At 54.8% G+C, this 25,341-nt stretch overlaps 1 protein-coding gene across 1 annotated transcript; it reads right to left on the bottom strand.

Annotated features, from left to right (window-relative positions):
* Nucleotides 1-1,589: 1,589 nt before the first annotated feature.
* Nucleotides 1,590-24,799, bottom strand: CDHR1 (cadherin related family member 1). The gene is made up of 17 exons (XM_069572259.1): nt 24,556-24,799; nt 23,951-24,046; nt 23,049-23,194; nt 22,199-22,249; nt 20,973-21,062; nt 19,692-19,778; nt 18,047-18,163; nt 16,819-16,962; nt 14,797-14,875; nt 13,432-13,532; nt 10,440-10,643; nt 9,700-9,852; nt 7,840-8,004; nt 7,351-7,418; nt 6,593-6,821; nt 4,778-5,035; nt 1,590-3,962 (listed from the first exon to the last, which is right to left on the bottom strand). Exons 1-17 carry the CDS (start codon nt 24,608-24,610, stop codon nt 3,402-3,404), a joined length of 2,604 nt encoding a protein of 867 aa, XP_069428360.1. The 5' UTR covers nt 24,611-24,799; the 3' UTR covers nt 1,590-3,401.
* Between the last annotated feature and the right edge of the window lie 542 nt (nt 24,800-25,341).

The raw sequence follows: 25,341 nt of genomic DNA, 5'->3' as shown, positions 1-25,341 counted from the left end.
AGAGAACTGGGACAGCGTGGCTCCTCCCCAGTTCTTGCCATACTTGGCCAGTTGGGCTCTGCGGGCAGCCATTGAGTACAGAGTACCACAGATGCTCTGAGGGGCATTCTCATTGATTCCTAACTCGCTGGGCAGGTGGATGCTCAAACGCAGGCTGCAGGGCTGCAAGGGTCACAGATGTGGAGTCTGCCCTCCTCCACTTCAAACTGGCCCACTCTCCTCTGTTCTCCTAGTACCCAGGAGAGGTTTCCAGGCCCATCAGAGGGTGTAAAACATCCTGGAAGTCAGGATGAGCAGAAGAAGCCCTCCCCTCTGGGTATGATGCTTTGGCATGGGGACCATCAGCTGTCCTCAAATGCCCTCGTGTACAGCTAAGAATAGCACCTGCCTCCTGAGCTCGCATCAGCAGAAACAAAGCTGCGGCAGGTGCTTTGCATAGATTAGCTCTTGTCCTCCTCATAGCAGTGTTTTGCACTATGTACTGATGAGGAATATGAGGTCCCTGGGGGCTTTGGTGTCTGGCCCCAAGTCACACTTAGGTGGCAGAACCAGGATTCAGACTCAGGGCTGTCAGACTGTAAAGCACAATGTTATTTCATATAATTAGAAAGTCTGAGCTCAACCACAGGAAAGAAACACACTGTTCTACAGACTCCTTGGAGACCCAAGAGTGGGACAGCCTGCCCCATCTCTCACTCTGCCTCCCAGCTCTTTACCTTGAGGTGTAACATTGTGCTTGCCCAGTGTGGCTGGCCAGGCACTCCCTTGCCCCGGCCCCCACCCCATTCCCTGCAGTGGCATTGGCCCACACTCACTCCCACTGGTCTGGGGTCTCCTCCAGTGCCACCACCTTTGCGGGTCCCTTACGGGTCCACCGTATCTTCCTCCTCTTTCTCAGCACGACTTGGGCTGGCAATGAGGCTCTCTGCCCATACTTTCCAGCACAAGAGTTGCTCACGTGCCTAGTTTCCAAGATTGACTCTGCCTTGGTTCAAGTTCCCGGGCTTGTCCTGGAGCTCCACCCTCCACCCTTGGGCCCTGATGCTCTCCTGGGCTTCCAGCCCAGGGCCACTGTCCCAGAGACGACACTGATTCCATGTGTGGGCTTCCATGCCCACACCTGCCCTCTCTGAGCTGGGCTTGGATAATTAGTGCTAGCTCCAGATCCTATTCCTCCCCAGGCAGCCCAGCTGGGGCTTGTCCTGCTTGAGAGAAAAGGCCCATCCAGGCCAGGATCTACTCAGGTAGACAAGCCCCACAAATGCGTTGCTGTTGGAGATGTATGCATGGCAATTTGGAAAAACTTTTGCAGCCTCCTACAGCCAGGTCTGGGGGTTGGGGGATGGACCCGGTAAAAGAACCAAGGGGCAGCTCTGATCTTGGCTATCAGGAAGATTGGCCTCTACAAGTCAGCTAACACTGATGTTGGACAGGGATCCAGAGGGACCTCCCTGGTGGTCTAGTGTTTAAGACTCTCTGTTCTCATGCAGGGGCACAGGTGTGACCTCTGGCTGGGAAACTAAGATCCTGCATGCTGCAGGAGTGGCAGAATTTTTTTTTTTTTAAAAGGCAGGGAGCTGGAGGTCAGGTTGGCTTTTGGTTAACAGATTTTATTGATCATTTACAAAAAAGGTTGACCACATGCAAGTTGTAAGGATGCTGCATTCTCTGTGAAGGGCAAACATGATCCAACCTAGTCTTGAAACCCATACCCACTTATTGAGACTGGGCTCCTAGTTTGTTAGAGCCCAGCTGTTAATACACCCTGGGTTGCGGACCGCAGAAACCCCAGCAAGGAGCCTGCACACCAGCTCATCTGAGTAACACCTCCACACACCAACTCAGAAATCAGGAAAACCACATATGCATACCATCTGTGGTTAAATTCACACACATATCCTAGAGGGGTTCTGAGTGAGTGGAGTGAAATGCAAGGAACTGTTCTGTTTCTCTCTCTAGGCACATATCTGTATTTCTTCTTGGCCAAGTGTCCTTAAAGTCAGATGGAACTTCTTTCATTAAATGAAGCTTGCACGTCGTCTCTGTTGGGGGCGGTGGTCACAAGCGGAGGAGGTGCGGTCCGACTAGAGGGACGTGCTATGGAGCCCTGAGCCCTCAAACCAGGTTCCTGCCGCCAAACGTCTGTGACCTCTGGCAATCACTCTCCCTCTTGGGAACTCGTTTTCGTCATCTTGGCAAGATGGAGCTTTGGCTGGCTGTGCGGCCCAGCTCTGGTTCTTTCTGACAACGGCTGGCCTGGGCTACATGGGGGATGTAGCTGGGGGGAGGTGGAAGGGAAGCTACGGCATGGTCCAGCTCCAGCCATCTTGGATCAGTGGCAGCACCCTACCCCTAGCACAGCGCCCCCTGTGGGTGCTTGGCAGAACAGCTGGGAGGCTCCTAATACTTTGTGGAAGAGTTGCACCCAGGAGAACTGGCCAGGGGAAAAATACTTCCTATTCGTGCTGCTTTGCACTTGGTTAAAGCCCTCATCACTACTACTTGTTTTGATCCTCATCCCAGATCTGTGAATGAATAAGGCTGATTCACGTTCTTCATTTTCCAGATGAGAAAGAGGATGAGCCTTCCCAAGGTTATCACACGTGAGCAGAAGAGCTGGATAAAAACAGAAGTCTCCCCAGATCTCAGCCCTGCTCTGTCTCCTCAAGGACTTCTAGTGGGACAGCTCCTGAGGGTACCTGTTGCTCCTGAGGATGTCTCTGGAGCTTGGCTCAGGGCAGCCCTGGCTGGGGGAGGGCTCTCTCCCACAGAGTCCATCTTATGCCTCTGTGTCCCTGGTCCTGAGGGGGCATAGCAGGGGCTCACAGTCTCTGCCCAGACCCCATCCTCCACCTTCTAATGAGTTTTAGGCACAGGCCCACAGTCGACAAGAGTTCTCAGCACGTCCTCGCCCTCTGGCTGCATTTGGTTTCCCACAGCCTGCAAGGTTCGCTGACCCTCAGCCTTAGTCAGCCCCTGAGCCTTTTTCTGCTCCTGCTCTTAGCTGGAGGCTTCAGGATCCAGGTGCTAGTCAACCTTGTCACATGTGGCCAGGGCTCTGCTCCTGAACTAAGAAAGCTGGGGCCCCAGCAGGACCCAAGCGACACTGTGAAGTCTGGAGTTGGAGAAAGGAGACATCAATCTGGCTCCTTGTTGCTGCCCAGCCTCTGCTGCACGGGGAGCGCTGCACATGTGCCAAGGGGCTGGGTGATGGGGAAGTGTTTCCCAATTGCGGTCATAGTCAGAGGAAGAAATCCTTTGCCCAAGGCATTGTCCAGAGCCCTGGTTATGGGGGTTACACCATTGTACAAAACAGGGGTGACCCTAAGGAGCAAAGTTGAAGAGCGTGGCCCAGGTATCAGAGCAATTGGAGTGGGGAGAGAGGGGCCACAGGACACAGTCTAGAAGTGAGCTTTGCTATGTAGATTCTTCTTCTCGAACTTTTGCCTGAGCTCAGAGACTAGAGCTGACTGGGCAGGGCTTCCCACAGCCTTGCGTTTTGCCACGGCCCTGGGTTTTGGTGATGGTTGTGGGGGTTGCTGAGGGCCAAGTGAGCCAGAGACAGTAGGCACGGTCCAGGGGGCCTGGCCCATGCTGGGTGCCGTGCTGGGTGGTGGAGGGGGAGCGGGGGCTTGGGGGGGTGGTGTGCTTCCACGGCTGTTATTGTTGCTGTTCTCATTGGGAGGAGCCTCTTTGAGCACAAACTTATCAGCGGCCTTGGTCCTTCGGAACTTAAGCCACTCGATGCGGATGCTACGGGGTGCAGGGCTGGGCCGCTTGCGGAGAACTCGCCGCACCGGCTGGACCTTGTTGGACTTCTTGTTGCGCCAGAAGGTGGCAGTGGAGATGAGGACGGTTAAGGCCACAATGATGGCCATAATGCCAGCCAGCACGCCCACGGCCTTCATGGGGTTCTCCTTGGTCTGCATCAGGAAGGCGGCCATGGGGCCTCGCGACAGCATCTGGAAGAGAGGTGCCTTCAGCCGCTCCTGCCTGGAGCCCACAGGACAGAGCAGGGGCCCTGAGCTCCCTTAGGCCAGATGGTTTTTAAGCTTTCTGGAGTCAGTCGTCCCCTAGAGAATCTGATGAGAACTATGGGCTTTACTCCAGGTTAAAAAAAAACACACACACACTCAGAAAAAATACAATGCAGACTGGATTGGATGAAGGACTCCTATATTAGCTGGGACTGCTTTCCTTTGATGGGGGTGGGGGGGTTCATATCTGCCCAAGTATATTAGGAACCTCTTAAGGGATGACTTCCTGCCAGACACTGAGCTGAGAACCACACATGATTTTACTTCTGCCTTTCAACACGCATGTGAAGGAGGTGTCGTGAGTCCTGTTTCACAGGAAGGGGAAAGACTTAGCAAAGTCACATTGCTACAAAGGTTGAAACCGGTATTTCGACCTGATGTCAAAGCCTGTGCGTTGGATGGCACAGGTAGTCTCGTGAGCACGGGGTGGGTGTCTTTGGAGGAAGGTGGTCTTTCTCGCCACAGACTTCCCTGGTGGCTCAGACAGTAAAGCATCTGTCTACAACGTGGGAGACCTGGGTTCAAGCCCTGGGTTGGGAAGATCTCCTGGAGAAGGAAATGGCAATCCACTCCAGTACTATTGCCTGGAAAATCCCATGGACAGAGGAGCCTGGTAGGCTACAGTCTATGGGGTTGCAAAGAGTCAGACATGACTGAGCAACTTCACTTTCTCTCTGGCCACGTTGCAGGGAGGCCTGAGCTGGCCTCTGACCAACCCTCCACGTGGGCTTCGTACTCACCTCAGTGTCTACGATGTCAATCTTGAGCAAGGCCGTGGTGCTGAAGGATGGGGAGCCCCGGTCCTTGGCCTGCACCTCTAGGGACCACGTGCGGTCCCCATTGGGCGTGATGTTGTGCAGGGCATCCAGGGATCGGATGGAGTTCTTGAGCCAGATTTCCCCTGTGTGTGCGTTGATGTCGAACACGTTGGCCGGCTCTGCGTGGGTGATGGAGTAGTCCAGTAGGTTGTTGGGCTCTTCTGCGTCCTGGTCTGTGGCCTGTGCACAGGGAGGGATAGGCGGAGCTGGGCTCTGAGCGTCATATTTGTGTCCCCTGGCTGAACCGACAGGTCATATGCAGTTTGCTGGGTTGATGGGAAATGGTCCTAATCCTGTTTTGAGTGAATGGAACTGGAAGAATTGAATGAGCCAAGGTCTGTGCTTGGCTATATACATGCGCTGTCAATCTCAGAACAAGCCTAGTCAAGTCAGTACCGCTAAGAAACAAAAAGCCTGGAGGCTGAGTGTCTTGCGTAACGATGGAGAGGGAGAAGGAGGGGAGCTGGGTCCAGAGTCAAGCCTGTTGGGTTTCGGGGTTCATGCTTTCTCCGTGTTGGGAAGGCAGAGCAGTGGAGGAGCAGTGCTGTGAAAGCAGGCAGGCAGCTGGGTGAGCTCAGGCCAAGCAAACATGCAACCTGCCCGAGCCTCCATTTCTTAATCTGTAAAGTGGCAATAATGTCTTCTTTCTCAGAGGTTAATTCTGGGTGGAGGTGGGCATGGGGGTATACAGTGAAAGTGAAAAGTGAAAGTGTTAGTCTCTAAGTCACGTCCAGTTCTTTGTGACCCACGTCCATTCTTTGCGGTCCCATGGACTGTAGCCTGCCAGGCTCCTCTGTCCATAGAATTCTCCAGGCAGCAATAGTGGAGTGGGGTGCCATTCCCTTCTCCAGGGGATCTTCTTAATCCAGGGATCAAACCCGGATCTCCTTCATTGCAGGCAAATTCTTCACTATCTGAACCACTAGGGGTATATAAAGTACCTTAAAAATCATTGCCTATTTCAGGAGTCCAAGATATTTGAAAAGAAATCCTTAAGCCACAGCGCCACTTGCAGCTTCAGGAACAAAGCTTTTTTTTTTTTTTTTGGTCTAAGAATGATGGACATTTAGACACCGGTGCCAGGCTCACACCTGGCCAGTGACATACCAGGGGTAGGCAGAGCATGGACAGAGAGGAAGGGAGTGGGCATTTCTGGGGCAACAGCCAGGCTGCTGGTGTGGGGGTTGCTGGTGGCTGCTGGGGGGAGCAGGGAGGAGTTAGCCACAGTGACTCCAGAAGTACCAGGTCCAGAATGGCCAGAGTCAGGGGCTCACGCAGAGCCTGGCATTGTCATGTGGTTGGTGCCCACAGAGGGGCGAGGCCAGCCTTCAGTCAATGGTGAGAGGGTGGAGGGGCCCGGCAGGCAGCAGCATCTTCATCTGGCTAGCAGCTCCCGGATACAGCAGCTGGACGCTGGGCCGCCTGCTGAGCTGAGTCGTGGCTTCTAGCCTGTCGGATACTCACATGGGGAAATGCCGTGGGACCAAAACTTGAAGGGAGGGTCCCCATGGGGCTCTAGCCAGAAGCATATACAAGCTGCCAGCATCAGGTCCACAGATCCTCTCGGACAGTACTGGATGGGTGCCTGGCTCCCACAGTGTGCCCGAGATACTAAGGAGGAAGCTACCTAAGCCCGCTGGGGCGGGGCAGGGAGAGGACAGGCTCCGAGGGCCCTGGAGTTGTCCAAGTGCACAGTGACCAAGCCATGACGACATCTCGGCTACTTTTGAAGCTCACCTCAATTTTCACTGGGCTCCCCAGCACCATTATCTTCTCCTGGACACTCTTTCCAAACTGGGGGTAGTGGTCATTGACATCCAGCAGCGTGATGAACACCTCGGCCAGGCTGTACCTGCCCTCCATGTCCTCCGCCTTCACATAGAAGTTGTACCTGGCAGTGCCCTCAGCGTCCAGGCTGGCCCAGGGCTGGGTGTAGATGATCCCAGAGGACGGGTGGATCAGGAAGCTGCCGGGCACAGAGAGTGCAGCAAGGGTGTGCAGAAGCACGCACACATGCTCACACACGTGCCTGCAGTAAGGAGCCGCCTCCAAGAAGAAGCGGCGATGCGCTGGGCAGCTTCTCGGAGCATCTCGTCTGTTCCTCTCCACATCCTCCCAGTCTGACTCAGGGAGGCAGGCCCACTCATCTACTTACCATCAATATGGAACTTCACCCGAGTCACAGCCCTTCCCGCTCCTCCCATGACCTGCCTCTCCCTAGCCCGCACTGCTTGCCTGGACCCGGAGGCCATGAGCCCCAGCTCCAGGTTGTGGTAATGACCTCACTTCTCTCAGACTCACCTCCTCAGGTGTATGCCCACACCTCTGCCTCGGGCTCTCTACAGCTGCCCTTTATTCCCGGCCCCCAGGCTCACCTCCCCAGCCCAGGTGCCGTTCGGCCCAGGCTCCTCCTGACCTCAGCACAGATCCTCCTCCCACCTCAGCCTCCCAAACCCCTTGCCCAAGGCCCTGCCTGGGTTTCTGGATTTACTCACAGGTCTGCCCCAGATCCATAAATGGAGTACTTGACTTCACCCCAGGGCCCTGTGTCTGGATCCACGGCCTGGAAGAGAGAAAGCTCCCAGTGGCCCTGGCCCCTTTGTCAGGGGATGTTGGCAGCTCTTGCTTTCAATGGCCACACAAGGATTTGGGTGGGGTGGGAGGGTTGCCCAGCTGGGGAGAACTGCAGGCCTGCTCTGGAGCCCTAGTTTCGCCTCAGGTCTAAAGCATTGGAGAAACCAGATCTGGAAGGCCTTCTACTTCTCATTACATGACCTCACTATCATCCTGTGAGGTGCTGTTATGCCCATTGTACAGAATAAAAACCGAGGCTCAGAGAGGGCGCATAGCTTGTCCAAGGACACAGCCAATGAATGTGGGTTTATCGAATCAAACAGGAGCCCAGGTTTGTCTGACTTCACAAGGGCCCCCTTCAGTGGGGCTCACAACCCCACCCCCAGTCCCTGGGGCAGCCCCCAACCCACTGTAACAGCCAACACGTTGGAGCCCCCGGGGGCATTCTCGGGGATCCTGGCAACGTAGTAGTGGGAGGTGAACTTGGGGACGTTGTCATTGGTATCCAGGAGCTGGATCACGACATCCGCCGTGGAGCTGAACTTCTCTGGGGTGCTCACTTCAATGGCGAGGAGCTGGGGAAGGAAAAGGAAGACTTGTCTGGATGGCAGTTGCTCTGCAGAGAGCCTGTCCCATCCTGTCTCGGTATCACCCCAGCACCCACCTGCCTTGCCTCCCATTTTCTCTGCTGCCAGCCAGCTATTCCTGCCGCCACCTGCAGGGGGCACCTCTAAGGCAAACATCATCCCCCGACCCCGTCCACCGCCAGCAACTGACCACAATGCCTGGTTCCTTATAGTTGCCATTTGCATTGGAACCAGTTTCTTTTGCTCCATTGGTTTGTATATTATTATTATTATTTTTTGCTTTCAATTTAAAGCAATTTTGCTTCATAATATAATTTAATATCTGTTAGAGCAAATTCTTGCCTCATACTCTTTTTTCCCCAAATTCCCTGATTATTCTTATCGGTTTGTTTCTCCAGATAAAAGCCAGTATAATTGTGTCAAGTTCCCTACATCCTCCCCTAAGGAAATTTTGGGTAAGACTTAATTGAAGTGGCATTGGATTCTTTATTAACCTGATGAGAATTTGCATTTTTGAACAGGGTTTGTCTTTATATTTCTTGCCTTCTTTTATCTTTTTGTTAAACTTGTACATTTTTTGTTATTTGTATGCTTGAATCTTGTTATGGTAACTCTTAGGAATTTTATCTATTAGTTGTTCTTATAAAAGTGATCTCTAATTCCATTATTCTCATTGCTATTGTTTTGGAATGCAGGAAAATTATTAGATTTTGTGACCTATCTTGGTAATCCATCATGTTAGCAACTTTGCAGTATCTAACAATGTTTTGATCATTTCTTTTAGATTTTTCTAAGCAAGCAATCACATCATCTAAAAACAAGGATAACTTTATCTCTTCCTTTCTAATGACTGTACCTTTTATTTCCTTTCTTATTTAGGAATAACGTTTAATTCTAGGAACAGTGTTAAACAAAACTGGTAAGAGCAGGTATCCACGTTTTGTTCATGACTTCAGAGAATGCTTTTAAAATTTCACTTTCATTGGTTGATTGATTGAAGTATAGTTGATTAACGTTGTATAGAATTTCACTTTTAAGTATGATGCAATCAATATGCATGCATGTATAACTATAAATAATTATAACAATTTAAATTAATAGCAGCAAAGTACTTTTTCTTTTTATTAATATTGGGTTGGTCAAAAAGTTTGTTTGCATTTTTCCACAACATCCAACATCTTATGGAAAATTCCAAACGAACTTTTGGGTCAACCTCCATATTTATTCACACATTTATGTAAATATACATTAACTTTATGTGTTTATCATTTTGAATAATTGCAAATACAAAGGAACTTTTCTCATGCTTTGCTAAAGTTTTTAACAGAACAATTGGCATGTCGAGTGCAAACAAGAAAACATCTCTCCTGATGATCAAAGAGTTTTTTCTCTCAGTCTGTTCACAAGGCACATTACATGGGTGGTTTTTCTTTGGACCACCCTCCTCCTTGCATTCCTGGGGAGAGTTGTAGTTAGACACTGGAGCTCAGTGAGGCTGTGGAGTAGAGGGGAGCTCTTGTATCATACTTTTCCTCTCCCCACTGCTCCCCAAGTCGGAAGGAGGAGCAGCGGGAAAGAGTAGGGCTAGGAGGACTAGGGGGTGACGAGAGGCCTCTCAAGGATGAACCTAGGTACTACTGTGACACCCCTCCCCCGTTCAAGGTAGTGCACAGCGTCACTTACCTTGAAGGTCAACACTTTAAACTTTTCAAAGTCAATGGCAGCTGAGTTCTCCACAATGATCGTGACTTGGGCTTCATTCAGGACCGTCTGCGGGACCACTCGGAAGATGCCCCCAGGTCCCACCAGCCGCAAGTTGAATTTGGCATTGGCTCCCTGGGCAATGGTTTGGAGAGCGGAAACAGGGAAGATGAATGAGAATAAACCATTATAGAGTTGTGCTGTGCAAGGGGACTTTGCATGCCCTTGACCCTGGGAGGTAAGCATTCTTAGGAGAGGTGACCAACAATCAGACAAGTTGAGTGAACTACGAGGAAGAAGCAAGCATAGAAAGCCCAGCCCTGCGCTGGGCACAGGAGGCGACAGGACACGTTCACAGCGTCTGGTGGGTCAGACCCAGAGGTGCTTTCACCTTTTAAGGCCTCATGCATGGCTTGCAGGACTTCATAGCCCAGCCAGGCCTTGAACCTTGGGCAATGGCCCCAAAAGCCGGGAAAACTTCCAGAGGTGCTTTTTTCCGACTGGCTTTTCTTTTTAACTGATTTTGAATATCTTTAGGCCATGCAGCTGGTCTCTGATTACCTACGCTCCCTCCTCTCTCTCTTGGTTATCCACTCTTGCCTCATTCCTTTTGTGACCCTCCAGCCCCAGTGACATCAGCAGGAAAGGTTCAGGCAGGCTCAGCTTTGGGACTCGGTCCCCAGCGGTTTGCAGAAAGACAGGTGGAGGGCAGGACCACAAACCTGGTCTGAGTCATTGACGGTGATCTTGAGGCCCCGAAGGATCTCCCCCTGGGGCGGGTGCTCATACATGGACAGCTCAAACCTGTTCTGGGGTCCACTCTCCCCATAGAATGTCGGTGGATGGTTGTTGAGGTCCACGATCCGGATGGTGACCGGCACCATGGCCCGGGCAGCTAGAGTCCCTGCAGAGCTGACCTCAGTCACCTGGGTGGGGGACAGGTGGCGATGGCTGTGTGGCAGGCTGACTCCAACATGGCCCAATGATCCCTGCTTCTTGGTATCTATGCCCTCATGTAATCTCCTCTTTACTTAAAAAAAAGAAAATTTATTTGTACCAGGTCTTAGTCAAGGCATGTGGGATCTAGTTCCCTGATCAGCGATTGAACCCTGGGCCCCCTGCACTGGGAGCATGGAATCTTAGCCACTGGCCCACCAGAGAAGTCCCTGTAATCTCCTCTTTTTGAGTGTGGCTTGGCCTAGGGACCTGCTTCAAACTGATAGAATATAGCGGAGGTGATGAAATATCATTTTGTGATTAGATTAGATCATAACTTCTGTCTTTTAGCAGAGCAGACAGCTCTGTTGACAGCTTCTCTGATGTTTCGAGGAACTAATGGTGATCGCCAGTCAACAGCTGGAGAGGAACCGCGGTTCTTAGTCCACCAGCCCGAGAGGAAGTAAGTCCCGCCGATAACCATGTGAGCCCAGAAGCTCATCCTCCCTTGTTGGGCCTTCAGGTGAGAACCCGGTCTTGGCTGAATATCTGTCAGCAGCCATGTGAGAGACCTTGAACCTGAGGACCCAGCTAAGCTGACCCTAGATTCCTGCCCACAGCAACTGCAGTGTTTAAATGTGTGTTTAAACTGCAGTGTTTAAATTACACACATTTGTGGTCATACATTACAACAGTCCTGGGAAACTCGCACAGTGCTATCACTAGCCCTGTTTTACGATGAGGCGGGAGGGGTCAGGTGGTCACCGGGGGTCACACAGCTGGACTAGAAGATGCGTCTGATCCCTTAGTTAGCGCTCTCTCCACCGCATCATACCGCCCTCTTCTTGTAGCCAGACATAGGGTCAAACCCTAGCTCTGCCATATTCTGCCCTTGTGTCCACTTGCCAGGGGGAGGCTGCAGGGAAGACAGGTGTGGTGAGGCAGCAGTGGCTGACTAGCGCAGCCTGCAAGCCGGGGCTGAGTGTCCACAGGTGCCTCATGGGCATGTGGCAAATAGCACATGAGGCCTAGAAGGGCTTCCTCCCCCCTTCCTATAAGCAGGCTCTGGCCTTCAACTTACCGTCCTCTAATCACCCTCCCAGACTCCACTCTGTCATATACCAGCTGCTTCATAACTCTTCTTTTTAATAATTAAAAAAATATTTATTTATTTATTTTTGGCCACATCCCAAGGCATTCGGAACTTCCCTGACCAGGGATGGAACCCATGACCCCTGCATGGGAAGGGTGGAGTCCCCGCCGCTGGGCCAGCAGGGAAGTCCCACTCTTCTTTTCTAGAACTTATTCCTCCGCCTCCTTTTCACTCCTCCCACTCAGCTGTTGGCCTGTCCCCAAGTCAGACGCTTCACGCTGATCCCCACACTGCACGTGGCACGGCCACTCTCCCTCACCCTCCAGCGTGCTCCGTCCCCTCGGCTAATGCGACTCCACACTGCAGGTTGGCCTTGACCCCATCTCTCCTTCACCTGCTCCTCCCCCTTCCTCCCTCTTGGTCAGGGTGCTCCAGCAGTGGTGTTCCCAGCTAGTGGCGCCTCTCTCCGCACCGCCCTCCTTTGGGTGGTCTCATTCCCTCCTAGCCTTTCACAGCTACCTGCACGTGGATGTTGTCTGAAGCTCAAACCTGTACACTTAGGTGTGGATTTTCAACTTGAATGTCCCCGAGGCACCAAAACGCATCATGCCTGTCCTATTCAACTTGCCTCCCTCCTGGGTTTCTGATGGTGAGGATCTACACCGGCTTCTTCCCTCCCTCTCCTCTCCCTGACCCCTCACAGCCACGTTCTGTGGTGTCTGCCTCCTTCATAGTTCGCAGCCTGTCCATTTTTCCCATCCCACCTTCCCTCACCCCCGTGGGCCCTTGCCATCTACCACCTGGGCTGATGGGTCTGCTGCCCTGCTCCTCATCTGATTCCCTTCAAACCCGAGTTGGGACCAGGGTTTTCAGATGCCAGGCCGGGACTAGTGCCAGAATCACCTGGGAGCTCGAAACATGCAGAGTCCTGGGTTTCCCCCAGAGACACTGCATTCCTATCCCCCGTAGTGGGCCCTGGAAACCTTTGTTTGCCAAGCTCTCTGAATCTGAGAATCCCTCTAGTTTAGTGAGCAGTCAGAGTGAGCTTTTACAAGACTCCGATCCTGTTCAAAACCTTTCCACGGCTTTTCACTGCTCTTGGGCAGGACTAGCTATATAGTTTGCAGGCTCAGTGAAAAACGAAACGAGCTGGCCCCTTGTTAGAAAATTGCTAAGAATTTCAAGACAGCAAGAGCAAAGCATTAAGCCCAGTGCGGGGCACGTCCAATTGCGGTCCCTGCGTAATCACACAGGTTGCATGGACACAAAGCTGGCCCCATTGCAGGAAAAGTCCATACCTGTATTGAGAGCCTTTGCTCCTCTGTCCCCCAACTTGGGGTCCAACTGTTTCTCCATTACAGGCTGATGTGGACTCCTGGCTCAGGTCCCACTTGCTCCTCATTGGCTCACTAAGCTTCCCTTGCTTGCAATGCCTCCGCCTGCCCCAACCAACCAATGCTCCCCACACCTCTCTGCTTCCCGGGTCCTACCTACGTTCGAGGCACTGCTGCTCCCACCCTCCCTTCTCTGCCTTGTCCCAGCTCCCCACACCAGCTGCCACCTCTTGCAGGTGTTCCCTGAAACAATGTCTAGATCCTCCCCCTGACCGTGGGCCCTGAGGGGTAAGGAGTGGGGGTCAGGGTCTTATCACCTCTGGTGGAGAAGGCCAAGATGGAGGGAGGTACCTGTACATGCAGCTCATACACCTCTCTCCGGAGCTGGGAAGGGCTCTGCGTCACGGAGATGGCTCCAGATGTCTCATTAATTTCAAAGGCTCCATCACTTCCTGTCACAGAGAGATGTGCCCTGCAGTTCTGAACAAGACCACACGGTGGCGCAGGGGAGTTGTGCCAGGCCTCACAGGGTATTTCATTCAAGTCTCCCGTATCTCTGTGTCTTGCCAGTGAGGAAGCTGAGCTCAGAGGGGCTCAGTAACTTGTCTTAGGCTACACGGTGAGCGCAGAGCTGGGGCTTCAAGTCACTACTTTCCGGCTCCCAGGTTCCCTAGTGTTTTGCTTCTCTCATGCATGCATGTGTGGGTAGGTGTGATGGAAAGAGAAAGGAGAAATAAAGAGGTACAAAGGGAGGGAGATAAGAAAAGGGGAAGGGAGGAGAGAAAATAATGGAAAGAAGGAAGAGAAAGACTGGAGGAGGAGAAGGAGGAGAAGGAGAGGCAAGAAGATGGGCGGGGAGACGGGGTGGGCTGGGTGCTTGGTAGGTGTGTGCAGGCTTGCAGCTGTGGAGGGGAGGGAAGGCAGTCAGGGGTCTGCGTGCCTGGGCGAGAAGCCTGTCTGTGACGGTGGGCATGTGTGCACGTGTGTGAGCTGCTGGAAGGGGAGTGTGCAGCAGGCATGTCCCAGGGACAGGGTCAGAGGAAGTGATGGTATCTGAGTGAGGGCATGGAGGCGTGTGCACGTGTGTGGGGCCAGGCACCAGGTGTGGTGGCCCCTGGAGGGTGCCGGCTACTGAGGGCTGAAGAGCCCTCCCTGAGCTGGCTCCTCCTGCTCAGTTGTTGCCCAATTGTGGAAGGAGGCAGCAGACTCAAGCCCAATGGGAACTTGGGATGATTTAGCTTCTTTGAGCCTCAGTTTTCTCATCCATACACAGGGTGAGTAGTAGGGACACCCTGAATCATCACTGTATTTAATTCACTTAATTCAATAATATGCTCTAAGCCAAAACATTTAAAGGAATGAGAAAAAACCATAGCAATTTAGAGTGTCAGAAAGCTTGCCACCCTTTCCTATCATAAGCATACACCCATGAGTGTGTGGGAACATGGCCTGGCGCTGCCTGTGTTGCGTTCAGTAATGCCACTGCCCCTCCCCACCCAACGCGCCGCTCCCTGTTACTGGAAACAACGACAAGCAGGGCCAAGAGCAGATGCCCAATGAGACGTGCAGCCTCCTGGAGGGACCCAGCCTCTACTTTCCATGCACCTTGTCCTTCTGGCCTATAGATGAGGAAACTGGGACCCAGAGAGACTGGGGATCTCACCCTGCTTGTCCAGGGATGTGTACCTACAGCCCAGCAATGCGCCCCAGACTCACCATTCACCAGACTGTAGAGAACGCGGTTGGGTTTGCCCTGATCTCCATCCATGGCAACCACCGTCAAGACCTCTGAGCCCTGGGAGGAACAGGAGCTGACTGAGGCCAACGTCGGGGGTGGTGGGGTGCTGGGGTTCTCCCTTCCCCAGATACTGCTCCCATCACAGAGGGGAGGGGCCACCACACTCGAGAGTCAGGCCTCTGCCAGGCCCCATCCTTGCTCGGCAGTAAGCTCATAGTCCCCTGGCCTCCCAGGGCTGGAGGGACAGCCTGCTCCCCACTGCTTGCCCGCCACGTGGGTTGGCACGTAGCTGCCCAGGGACACTCAGGGCTCCCACCTGGGCCTCCTCCTCACACGTCTTACACGCCTCCCTCCCCACACACCACCCTCAGGCCTCACCTCTCTTGCCCCCCCTCCAGCCTCACACCTGCTGCTTCTTCTGTCTCTGGCCTTCAAAGGGGCCTGAAGGGAGAGCCGGGAGAGGGGCCAGGCAGAGGGGGTCCAGTGCAAAGTCCAGGAACTAGGATTTTGTCCTGTGGCTGCAAGGGCTGCTCGAAGGGTTTGGGAAGCTGTCTCAACTGACAAGCCCTGTTCAAGCCCTGCCTGCCACCCTCTCCTGACCTCCCTATGCAGACCCTTCACCCAGAGGCCTACCCATGCTCATGGCTGCTTCCTGACTGTCCTCTCCCCTCATTCCTAGCACCTCTTTCCCCCTTAGCTCCTCAGCAGGACATTCTGGGCCTCCCCCTGCTCTGCCCTACGGCCCCCATGGGGGAAGCCCAGCCTTTCTCTTTCCCTCTCTATGTCCATCTCCACCACTCAACTTGCAACTTCTGGAAAGGTGGTTTCTCAGCTTGGACCCAGCACAGGGGCGGTGCTCAGCAAGTGTTGGAAATAATCAGAAACTGGGGAAGTGAGACTAGAGGATGCAATTCCATTCCACGGAGAGTTCTGGAACTGCAGCCAGCCACTCCAGTATTCTTGCCTGGAAAATCCCACGGGCGGAGGAGCCTGGTAGGCTGCAGTCCATGAGGTTGCTAAGAGTCGGACACAACTGAGCAAATTCACTTTCACTTTTCACTTTCATGCATTGGAGAAGGAAATGGCAACCCGCTCCTTTGTTCTTGCCTGGAGAATCTCAGGGATGGGGGAGCCTGGTGGGCTGCCGTCTATGGGGTAGCACAGAGTCGGACACGACTGAAGTGACTTAGCTTAGCTTATGTGAGAGTTGACTCCAGCCTGGCCCTTGCTGGCTGGGAGCTCATGGTCTGGTTGGGGGACATAGTAACACATGGGTGCCCCATAGAGGGGAAAGTGGCACCTGGGCTGAGTTGAGAAAGACGAGGGGCATTGTGCCCATGGACACATGTCAGGCGATGGCAAAAGAGTGGGGTGGGGAGACAGGCTGGGCTGAGTAAAGGACGTTGCTGGCTCCTGGGTGGAGGGCAGGCCAGCCCTCGGATGCCAGGCCCAGGGCTGGAAATTGAGAGACCAAAAGGGGCAGAGGCTGAAGACAGCCTTTGACCTGGGCCTGCATGTGATGTCTGACAAGGGTGATTCAGCAGCAAACTGCGGGAGAACTACTGGCCCAAGGGGCCTCAGGCTACTGGCTTGGAGGAAAGGAAGCAAAACTTTGGCACCTCACCTCCTGTATAAGGTGCAGGAAAGGCCGCCTCTAAACCAGACCATCAGCTCTCCTCCCAGCCTCTCTTCACAGCCCTTTTGCAGGGCTGACACTTGCAGCCAGGCTGGGGTAAGTGTGGATGAGTGAAGACATGCCTGGCACAGCCCTGGCACCCAAGAGGTGCTCCACACACGAGCAGCTTCCTCTTCCCCCTTACACTTCCCAGTGCAAAACGGCCTGTGTGCGGCCTGAGTCAGTGAGTCCAGAACTGGCCTCCATGTGAGGTGAGCGAGTCTGGGCTGAGCCTAACCATCTCCACCGGGGGACCCTTGGGCAGTGCAAAGGACAGGGCGGGAGGGATCTGGAGGTGCATGGGTTGAGGGGTGCAGCTACCCACCGGAAGGGTGTCCTCGTACACATAGCCATAGTATGGCGTGCCCACGAAGACAGGGGCCATGTCCTGCACGTCCTCCACGTTGACCGTGACCTCGGTGGTGGCTGAGAGCGCCACGTCGGCCCCTCGCAGCTTTCCCCCACCATCCTGCAGAAGAATCAGAGAGGGAAGAGAGGTTGGGCTCCAGAGTTGAGCAGACTCCCATGGAATCTGGCTCCTGCCACTGACTGGCCTCGAGGCCAGCGGCCCTCCCTGTTTCTGTGGGCGTCTATGCCCCTTAGAGATAATCTTCCCCCTCCTATGGGTGTTAGGAAAATTAAATGAGATAATGCATGAAGGTCTTCAGCCAGTGCGCAGCAGGTGCTCAAAAGCGTTCCTTTGGAAAGAGGGTTAGTTAGGTTTCTCTCCAGGGAAATCATCTCTGAAGAGGAGCAGAGGAGGAGACGGTCAGAACCAAAATCTCTCCTCTCAGCCAGGAGCCCAGCCGCAAAGTCTCCTGAGAATCTTCAAAGAATATGAGGTGGGCCCATGCCTGAGGGTACATCATGGAAGTGTGCACCTGCCAAGCCAGCCCTCACGGGGCAACTGGCAGGCAGGGCTGGCTCAAGCCTCCCGACAGAGACTGAGGGGGCTGCCCTGTGGCCTATATGACCAGCAGGGACTTTCCTGGAGAAGAAAACCAGGGGCTTAGAAGGAAGGCTGGGGTTTTCTGCCCTTGAGGGGAAGAGCAGTCACTTGATTTGAGCACCTGCTGAGCTGCAAACCCTACACCACACACTTCAGAAATATGAGGAATTTAGTCAAGTTTTGGGGTGGGCAGATGAGGAAATTGAGGCTCAGAGTGGGTAACTGGTCACACAGAGAGGCAGAGGCAGGATGGGCGAGCCTGGACAGAGAAACGGAGGTGCCCAAAGGCCAGGCTGTGTGGGATGTGAGGGCGTGGCCACTGGGCCTACAGAGGGGAGGCTGGCCGGTCAGTCCTGAGGGGCGGACGCCCTCTCCCGGGAGGGAATATGCCCTCTCCGGCTCACAGACACCAGCGTCCCCGAAGAATATGTCTGTCCGGCAGGGTCCGCTCAACCCAGATCCCGAGCAGCGGCAGCCCCACTCCCGCCTCCGTGGTGCCATCTGTCCCCTCCATCATAGAACCTAACTGCTCCCATCCAAGGGCAGCTTCCCCCGATGGAGGCTGAGGACTGCCGGGATGCTCCCAGTCCTCCCTTCCTGTTACCTTGGCAACCACAGTGAGGAAGTAGGCCCGGGCCTTCTCGAAGTCCAGGGTGGCCCCGGCCTGGAGGCGCAGCACCCCGCTGTGGCGGTCCACGGAGAACTCGGAGGGGTGCGGATTCTGTAAGAGCGAGGGCAGGCTGGGCCTTGGGGCGGGGCCCAGGCCGGCCCCAGGAGCACCCGCTCTGCTTACTGAAAGGGAGTCTCCACCATCCTTTGTCACAGGAACTAGGACCTAGGGGCTGAGGTGCAACTTCAGGGCACTCAGGCTTTCCTGTCGGCAGAGTCCCCCTTCCTGGAGCTCAGGCCTTCCCCACCCCCTCCCTCAGTCCAACCAAGATGTTCCAGCAGGGCCTCAGGTTTTCTCTCGGCCTCAGCTGGAAAACAACCGGGCCCAGCTCGGGGCTAAACTCTGGCCCAGAGTTCCCAGGTGGAAACCTCAGCAGCATGCTCTAACCTAGAGGAGGTGTGGACTGAAAGCCGTAGAGACAGAGAGAACCTTCAGGATCTTCCAGCCCCACCATTAAGTGACTGTGGGTCAGCCAGGCAGCATCTGGGTGGGGGTGGCGAAGGTCAAGTGGGAGCAGGAGGTGGTCTCTGATCTGAAGGCGGGGTCACTGTGGGTCAAGAGCTGTTGCTGGAGCTTCTCATGGGTTTAATCCCCACAACGGGCTTCACAGGAGGCACTAGTGGTAAAGAATCCGTCTGCCAGTGCAGGAGACGTGGGAGACCCAGGTTCCGTCCCTGGTTCAGGAAGACCCCCTGGAGGAGGGCATGGCAACCCACGCCAGGATTCTTGTCTGGAAAATCCTATGGACAGAGGAGCCTGGCGGGCTACAGCCCACGGGGTTGCAGTGAAGCGACTTGGCGCGCGCACACACAGTCCTCACAATCCCGTGAGGGTGTGCTTTTATCTTTCCCACTCGGTGCGTGAGGGAGCTGATCAGGGAAAGTCACATAATGGCTGAACCCGTGTGCGGGGGAAGTGGTGGGATCTCTCCAGAACCCGTGGAGCCCAGGGGGGGTTTCCAGGGTTTCTAACCACCGAGCTACACTACCTTGAAAATTGTGAAAGCAAGAGATTAAAAGTGGAGGGAAGAGGAGGAGCTGCGGAAACAGCAGCTGTGGCGGGAGGGCAGTGGGTTCTGGAGGAGCTGGCGGAGAGGCAGGCGACATGGGGTGGGGTCTCTGCCTTTAACAGAGTGCGTTGGATGGACAAGGGCGGGGAGGGGGTGTCACGGCTCTGCTCCTCCTGAGAGCTGCCTCCCCTTCCCTTTTTCCTCTTGACAATTCTAGGCCCAGACAAGTTTCTTTTACTCTGTGTGGGTACCAAATGCCCAGGTCATCTCCTGGGGAAGGGACTGGCCGGTGGTGAGGTGAGGGTCCTGAAATCTGGGGAAAGGAAGGCAGGTCAACTTAACGGGAGCCAGGATGTGCCAGTCAGGGGAAGACGGCTTCTGCTCAGGCCAGTCTCCAGTCCCCGCTCGGTCCCACGTCTGAGTGAACTGAGACCTCGCTGGAATCGGACGCACCATTTCTGATCATCTTTGGGAATCTTTGAGGCATGGACCTGACAGATGGCGGTGGAGGCCACCCAGGTGTCCCCACCAGCCCAGGCCCCTGGCTGTTTCCTGAGCACCCCACCTTACCTTCAGGAAGTAGGTGACGCTCCCTGCAGAGCCGGTGTCCCTGTCCACTGCATGGACCCTGGCGAGACTGCTCCCAGAAGGTGTGTCCTGCGGGGCCACAGCCACAGAGGGTCAGTCTCAGGAGCAGTGACAGGAGCTCAGGGAGCTGGGGTGTGGGAGCATGGGAAGGTGGGGTCAGGGGAGTGAGGCCTAAAAACAGGTGAAAGGCGGTCACTGACCCAGGGAGCATGAACAGGAGCAGGGGCCTTGGTGGAGGAGACTCTGGAGTCCACGTGGGGTCAGGAGAGGGGAACAAACAGACATCCTCCTTCCGAAAACAGCTTCAGGGAAAGAGCAAAGAAAACTCTAGGGCTCCCAACAGATGGAGCGTTTAAATATGAAATGACTGGAAATAGTTCATAAACAAGGGCATATTCAGTATCACCAGGGCTCACACATGTGCAGCTTAGAGCCAAAAAGAATAGCTTTCTCCACTGAGTTAGCAGACATTTAAAGCTGCAAAATCCCCAGTGTGGACCAGGAACCAGGAGACATACCCTTTCCCGCATTCCAGGGTAAAGGCAAACAAGTTCCATTCTGGAAAGTCAATCTGACAACACCTCACATGTACCCATGCTTTGACCTAGCAATTTCAAATCATTCCCATTAGAGAAAAGGAACTTTTAAGTTCAGAGTTTGATGTTTCTTACGATGGCAACAATTTACAGCACCTTTAATATCCAGACATAAAGGAACAGTTTAGTAAATGCTGGAATATGCTATTAAAGGAAAGCTATTAAAATGTTAGGTACCCCAACTTCACGATTACAACTTCACGCTTATGTTATAAATTAAGTGAAAGAGACTGCAGAAAGCATATGTTTAGTAGTCACAACTATGTAAAACAAACGGAAAACAGGAACCTGTAATCACAGGACTGACGAGAAGGAAATAGCCCCAAATTTAACAATGTTGTCTCAAGCTGGATGGATTAAGAGTGGCTTTTTAAACTCTTTATATTTCTACTTTTCTGTATATTTCACACTTTCACAATAAGAGTACACTATAATTCTAATGGAAAATGGTACATAAACGTTCCTTTGGAATAATAATGAATGTATGAGGGGATGGCAGTGGAGGTGAGGGGGAGGACACAGAGGGGAGGGGTGAGGTTAGTGAGTGATGGAGGGGCTCTTCCCTCCAGTGCCCGGCTCCCCTTGGCCAGGTCACAGGTCAGTCCAGAGGACAGGCCACAGGTCTGGGTGGGAGGGCATCAACACTGCTCGGGGGCCCCTCGCTCACCTCGGGAACCTGGACAACGTAGGGCTCCTGGATAAACCTGGGCGCCTCGTCATTGGCATCAGTAACTAGGATCGTGACTTTTTCTGCCACCTGCAAAGAGGCAAAGGGGACAGGAGCTGGGAGAGTGAGACCTTCTGATAAAGGAGAATGTCCTCTACCAGCCCAGGTGCAGTCTCTGCCCCTCCCTCCTTCCCTTCTTCCCTCTCCCTTCCCTCTTTCGTCATTCATGAAGCGCATATTATTATTAAGCAACTACTTGATGCCAAGCACTGTGCTCTGTCTGACGGTGTGAAATTTGCAGGGTGGAGTGGTGGGCAAAGATCAGCATGTCCAAGCGTGTTATCATTCAGCCTGACAACAGCAACATGCTGGCCGCTGAGGGCAAGGGCCTGCACTGCACGACTCTGGGGGCACTGTGCCCCCCAACCTAGCTAAAGGCACCAGTCTAGGCGGCTGCATCCAGAGGCTCAGAGAAGAGGCATGTGACCCAGCCTAGTGGAGGACACCAGGGGGGCCTGGGAAGCAAGCCATTTGTGGGTGAGAGGGAAAAGGGGGCGGAAGGTATGTCAGGAAGAAGCACGGGCCAAAGGCGAAGTGAAAGGCCTGGTGAGTTCAGAGAACAGAACGGAAGCAGATTTAGGGCTAGACAGCAGGTAGGGCGAATGTGGGAGAGAAGGTGGTTGAGGCTGAGGGTGTTCCGAATGCCAGTCTGAAACTAGGACTCCATCCCGAGGGCAGTGGGGAGCAGCTGGCAGCATCTTCTGAGCCGGGGGACTGTGGCCAGGCAGGACTGTGTTGCACAGTGGCGGCTTCAGATTGGGGTCTGGAGCCTTGGAGGGAGGGGAGCCCCTGGGATTATCTGAGAAGCACTAAAAAGGGGTTGGTGAAAGTGGAGGCTATGGAGGAAGAGGCAAGGAGGAGGGATGCATGCCCAGGTATTCAGCCTGTGCGATGAGGATGGAGCCAAGAGCCAGGTCGGAGGAGAGGGAAGGATTGAGGAGACGCTGCTTGCGGAATGTGGGGGTGCTCCGTCGGCAGAAGGGCAGCAGGCAGGTCTGTCTCTTCCCAGTCTCTCCCTTCCGTCCCCTCTCTCCTATGAGCTCACTGGGGCAGATCTTGTTGGACTTCAGCTGGGAGCCCCCACCCCCAGCCCCTGGGGGAGGGCATAGTGCTCAGACCCAGGGAGAGGCTGGGGGCGGGGGTTGCTGGCTGCAGTGTGCACTCACCAGGTTCAGCCCATCGGAAATGCTGATAATGGCTTCAATCTCATCTTCCCTCTGTGAAGCACAAGGGCAGAGTGAGGATTGGGGAGTCGGAGGAGCTCTGAGGACCCCGAAGCTGGGCACATCAGAGGGGCCCTGGAGCAGGGCGGGGTGGCCAAAAGCTTCCTCCTCTACCTCTGGCCATGGTCATGCTTGAGACCTGGTTTGGGGTTTAACCCATCAAGAGTTCTCATAAACTCAGGGGGCTTGGGTGCCAACAGAATCTGCACCCTCTTGCTAGAATGAGGAGAGTTGCTAACTGGTGTGCTGGAGGACGCAGGAAGGGGTCCTCCTTTTTTCATCCTTTAAAAAATGTTCCTCTTTCTCCCTTTCATCTCTGCTGCACTGCTCTGTATCCTACGGTTCCTCAGAGATCCAGGTCTGTGGTGTCTCAAACCCTCCCCCGGGACACGGTGGGGCCTCAGTGAGGAAGGGTGTCGAGGTCCCCGGTCCTGCCCTGGGTTGATAGGCTGGGGCAGAGCCGTCGCACCTCCTTTGCTGTGTCCCCACTGTTTCCTTTCTCTGGGCTGGGGGGTCTGCTGGCAGCACCCCACAGCTGGGGTCCCGGCAGCTGGCTCACCTGCCTGGCACGGGGTCTCACAAGAGAAACACAGCCTGTCCCCCGCAGGCTCAGCGCGCACAGAGGGACGTACTTTTACGCAAGTCAGACCTGCCCTTAAAACCAGCCCTGATCTGCTGGCTGAATTTTCTGTGACTTATGAGACCTCTCCAAGGATGCTCTTGAGGGAACCTTCCAGCCCACCGAGGTCGGTCTGCACACCTAGCAGGCAACGCTCCCCCCAGGTCCCCGTACCTCTCTGTCCAGCTCTTCAATCAGGGTGATGTTTCCCGAATTGCGGTCAACTGAAAAGACGCTTCTAGCGCTGGGGTTAAAGCTGATGTGGTAGGAGACAGGGTCTCCCTCGGGGTCTGTTCCATTCAGGGTGTACACATGAGAGCCTGGAAGAAGACAGAGGGGGCACGCTGAGCACTGGCGGATGCCCTCTCTTCCTCTTTATTCTTCCCGACTATCAGTTAGCAGATGTAGCCACTGCTTTACAGATTGTAATCTAGACTACAGACTACAGAGGGCTTCAGGGCTGCTGGGTTTAACGCTAGGGTCTCTGCCTGGAGCCAAGACTGGAGATGGGGGAGGAGGGAAAAGGGAGGAATCACTAAGGTGGAGCACTGTTCCCCAAGCTTGGACTAGCTCTTCAGAGAATTCTCAGCAGGTGCTCCTTTTACACGCGCTTGTCCTTACTCTCAGGGTTCTGCCCATCCAGTGAAGGAGAGGAAATTGCGAATCTCCCTCCTCCTGCCCCGTCTCTGCAGATTCCAGTGAATTCATTGTTTTGGGCCGTTTTAAAGCCTAGCGCCCTGGGGCTCTGGGAGCAAGTGCTTTGTTCAAGGTCATAAATACAGAGGGTCAGGAGCCCCGGATCTGGGGACCTCCGTCTCCCTCTTGGGGCAGGTCGCGTCTCTGGGCCGGCGGCTGGATCTCTAGAACTGTCCGGGCTCGGGTCTCCACGACTGCGTGGAGACCTTTCCCGCTACAGCCCCGGGGGATTCAGAGCGCTAACAGGGCGCCCGGGAGCGCCTGCCGCCTGGAGCTCGGCCTCTCGATAGGTTCGGAGGAGTCACGGGTTCGGTCCCTGTGTCGGGGGAACGTGGGCCGCTCCTCTGGGAGACGGCGGGGCAGGCGCCAGGGCTACTCACCCACCGGCGTGTCCTCCGGGAGGCTGAACAGGGCCATGTTTCCGTTGGTGCTGCCCGCCCCGTTGTCGAAGAAGTGGGGGGCGAAGTTGGCCTGAGCTAGGGAGAGAACCCAGCACAGAGGACAGCTGGGAGCGCCGAGGGGGCAGCTCCGCACCCGCTGGTCGCGCTGTCTGGCCCCACAGGCGGGCAGGCTCCCTCCCCGACCCCCGCGCACCCACGAGGTCCCGCGGCTACCACCTCCCGTGCGCTCGGACTGGGCTGCAGCTGTCAGGGGCGCGCACCATCTGGGGTGTCTGGAACCTAGGCAGCGGCCGATTTCAGCCTCATCGGTGGGCAGACTGGGAAACCGCGACCCAGAGAGGGACAGGTCCCTGGCCAAGGTCACAGGGGGAGTGGGGACGCCCTCCCGCAGCCCCCAGTGCAGCCGCCAAAGCTGCTTCTGAAGAAGCAAAGAACAGCGAGGGTCCCCCTTCCCCTCGCGCAGTCCCCGTCCCCAGCCCCACTCTGGAAGCGAGCGGTCCAGCACTGTCCCTAGGTCCACCCGGGTGGAGCTGGCACCCATTTCTCGTCCCCATCGGGGCCCGCTGGACCCTGCGGCCACTCACCCAGGCTGAGGAACAGCATCCACAGGGCCAGGACGGCCGGCGGGCCGCGCCCCATGTCTCCGCCGGCGGGTGGTGCGGCTCCCCGCAGCCGAGGCCGGGCTCCGGAGCGTGGAGCATGCCCTAGGCTCACGACGAGTGCAGGGCTGAAGACCCGGGCGGCGGCGGCGGGAGGGGGCGCGGGCGGGAGTGCGAGGGCGCTAAGCGGATGACACAGCTCGGATCGGCGCCTCTGGAGCCTCCTGCCTGCCTCCTAATGAGACCAATTAGTGGGTGCAGAGCTGAGGGGACCCGGCTCCCAGCAGGGGGCGAGGGCAGGGGGGCGGGCAGGGGGACCAGACTACCCTTCCTCCATCCCCCAGTAACAGCCCCCCTCCACCTACTGTTAGCAAGAGTCAGGGATTCAGGCCAAGGAGAAGGTTAGGGAGCAGCCCTAGAACGTTGGGCAATTTTTAGGCCCCATTAGCCAACACCTTTCTTGTTCAATCCCCTCAGGCTTGGCCCTGTGGCTGGAAAGATGCACTTTATTTATTTTTTGAAAAGTTATAACAGTAATTTTAATTTTATTGACATATAGTTGATGTACAATATTATATAGGGTATAGGTGTACTGATTACAAACAGGGAAAGGAGTACACCAAGGCTGTGTATTGTCACTCTGCTTATTTAACTTATATGCAGAGTACATCGGAGAAGGCAGTGGCAACCCATTCCAGTACCCTTGCCTGGAAAATCCCATGGATGGAGGAGCCTGGTAGGGTGTAGTCCATGGGGTCACTAAGCGTCGGA

This window comes from Ovis canadensis, chromosome 25, assembly GCF_042477335.2.
Source record: "Ovis canadensis isolate MfBH-ARS-UI-01 breed Bighorn chromosome 25, ARS-UI_OviCan_v2, whole genome shotgun sequence".
Classification (NCBI taxonomy): Eukaryota; Metazoa; Chordata; class Mammalia; order Artiodactyla; family Bovidae; genus Ovis; species Ovis canadensis.
The sequence above is the reverse complement of the archived record's forward strand: the minus strand, read 5'-3'. Positions and strand labels throughout refer to the sequence as shown.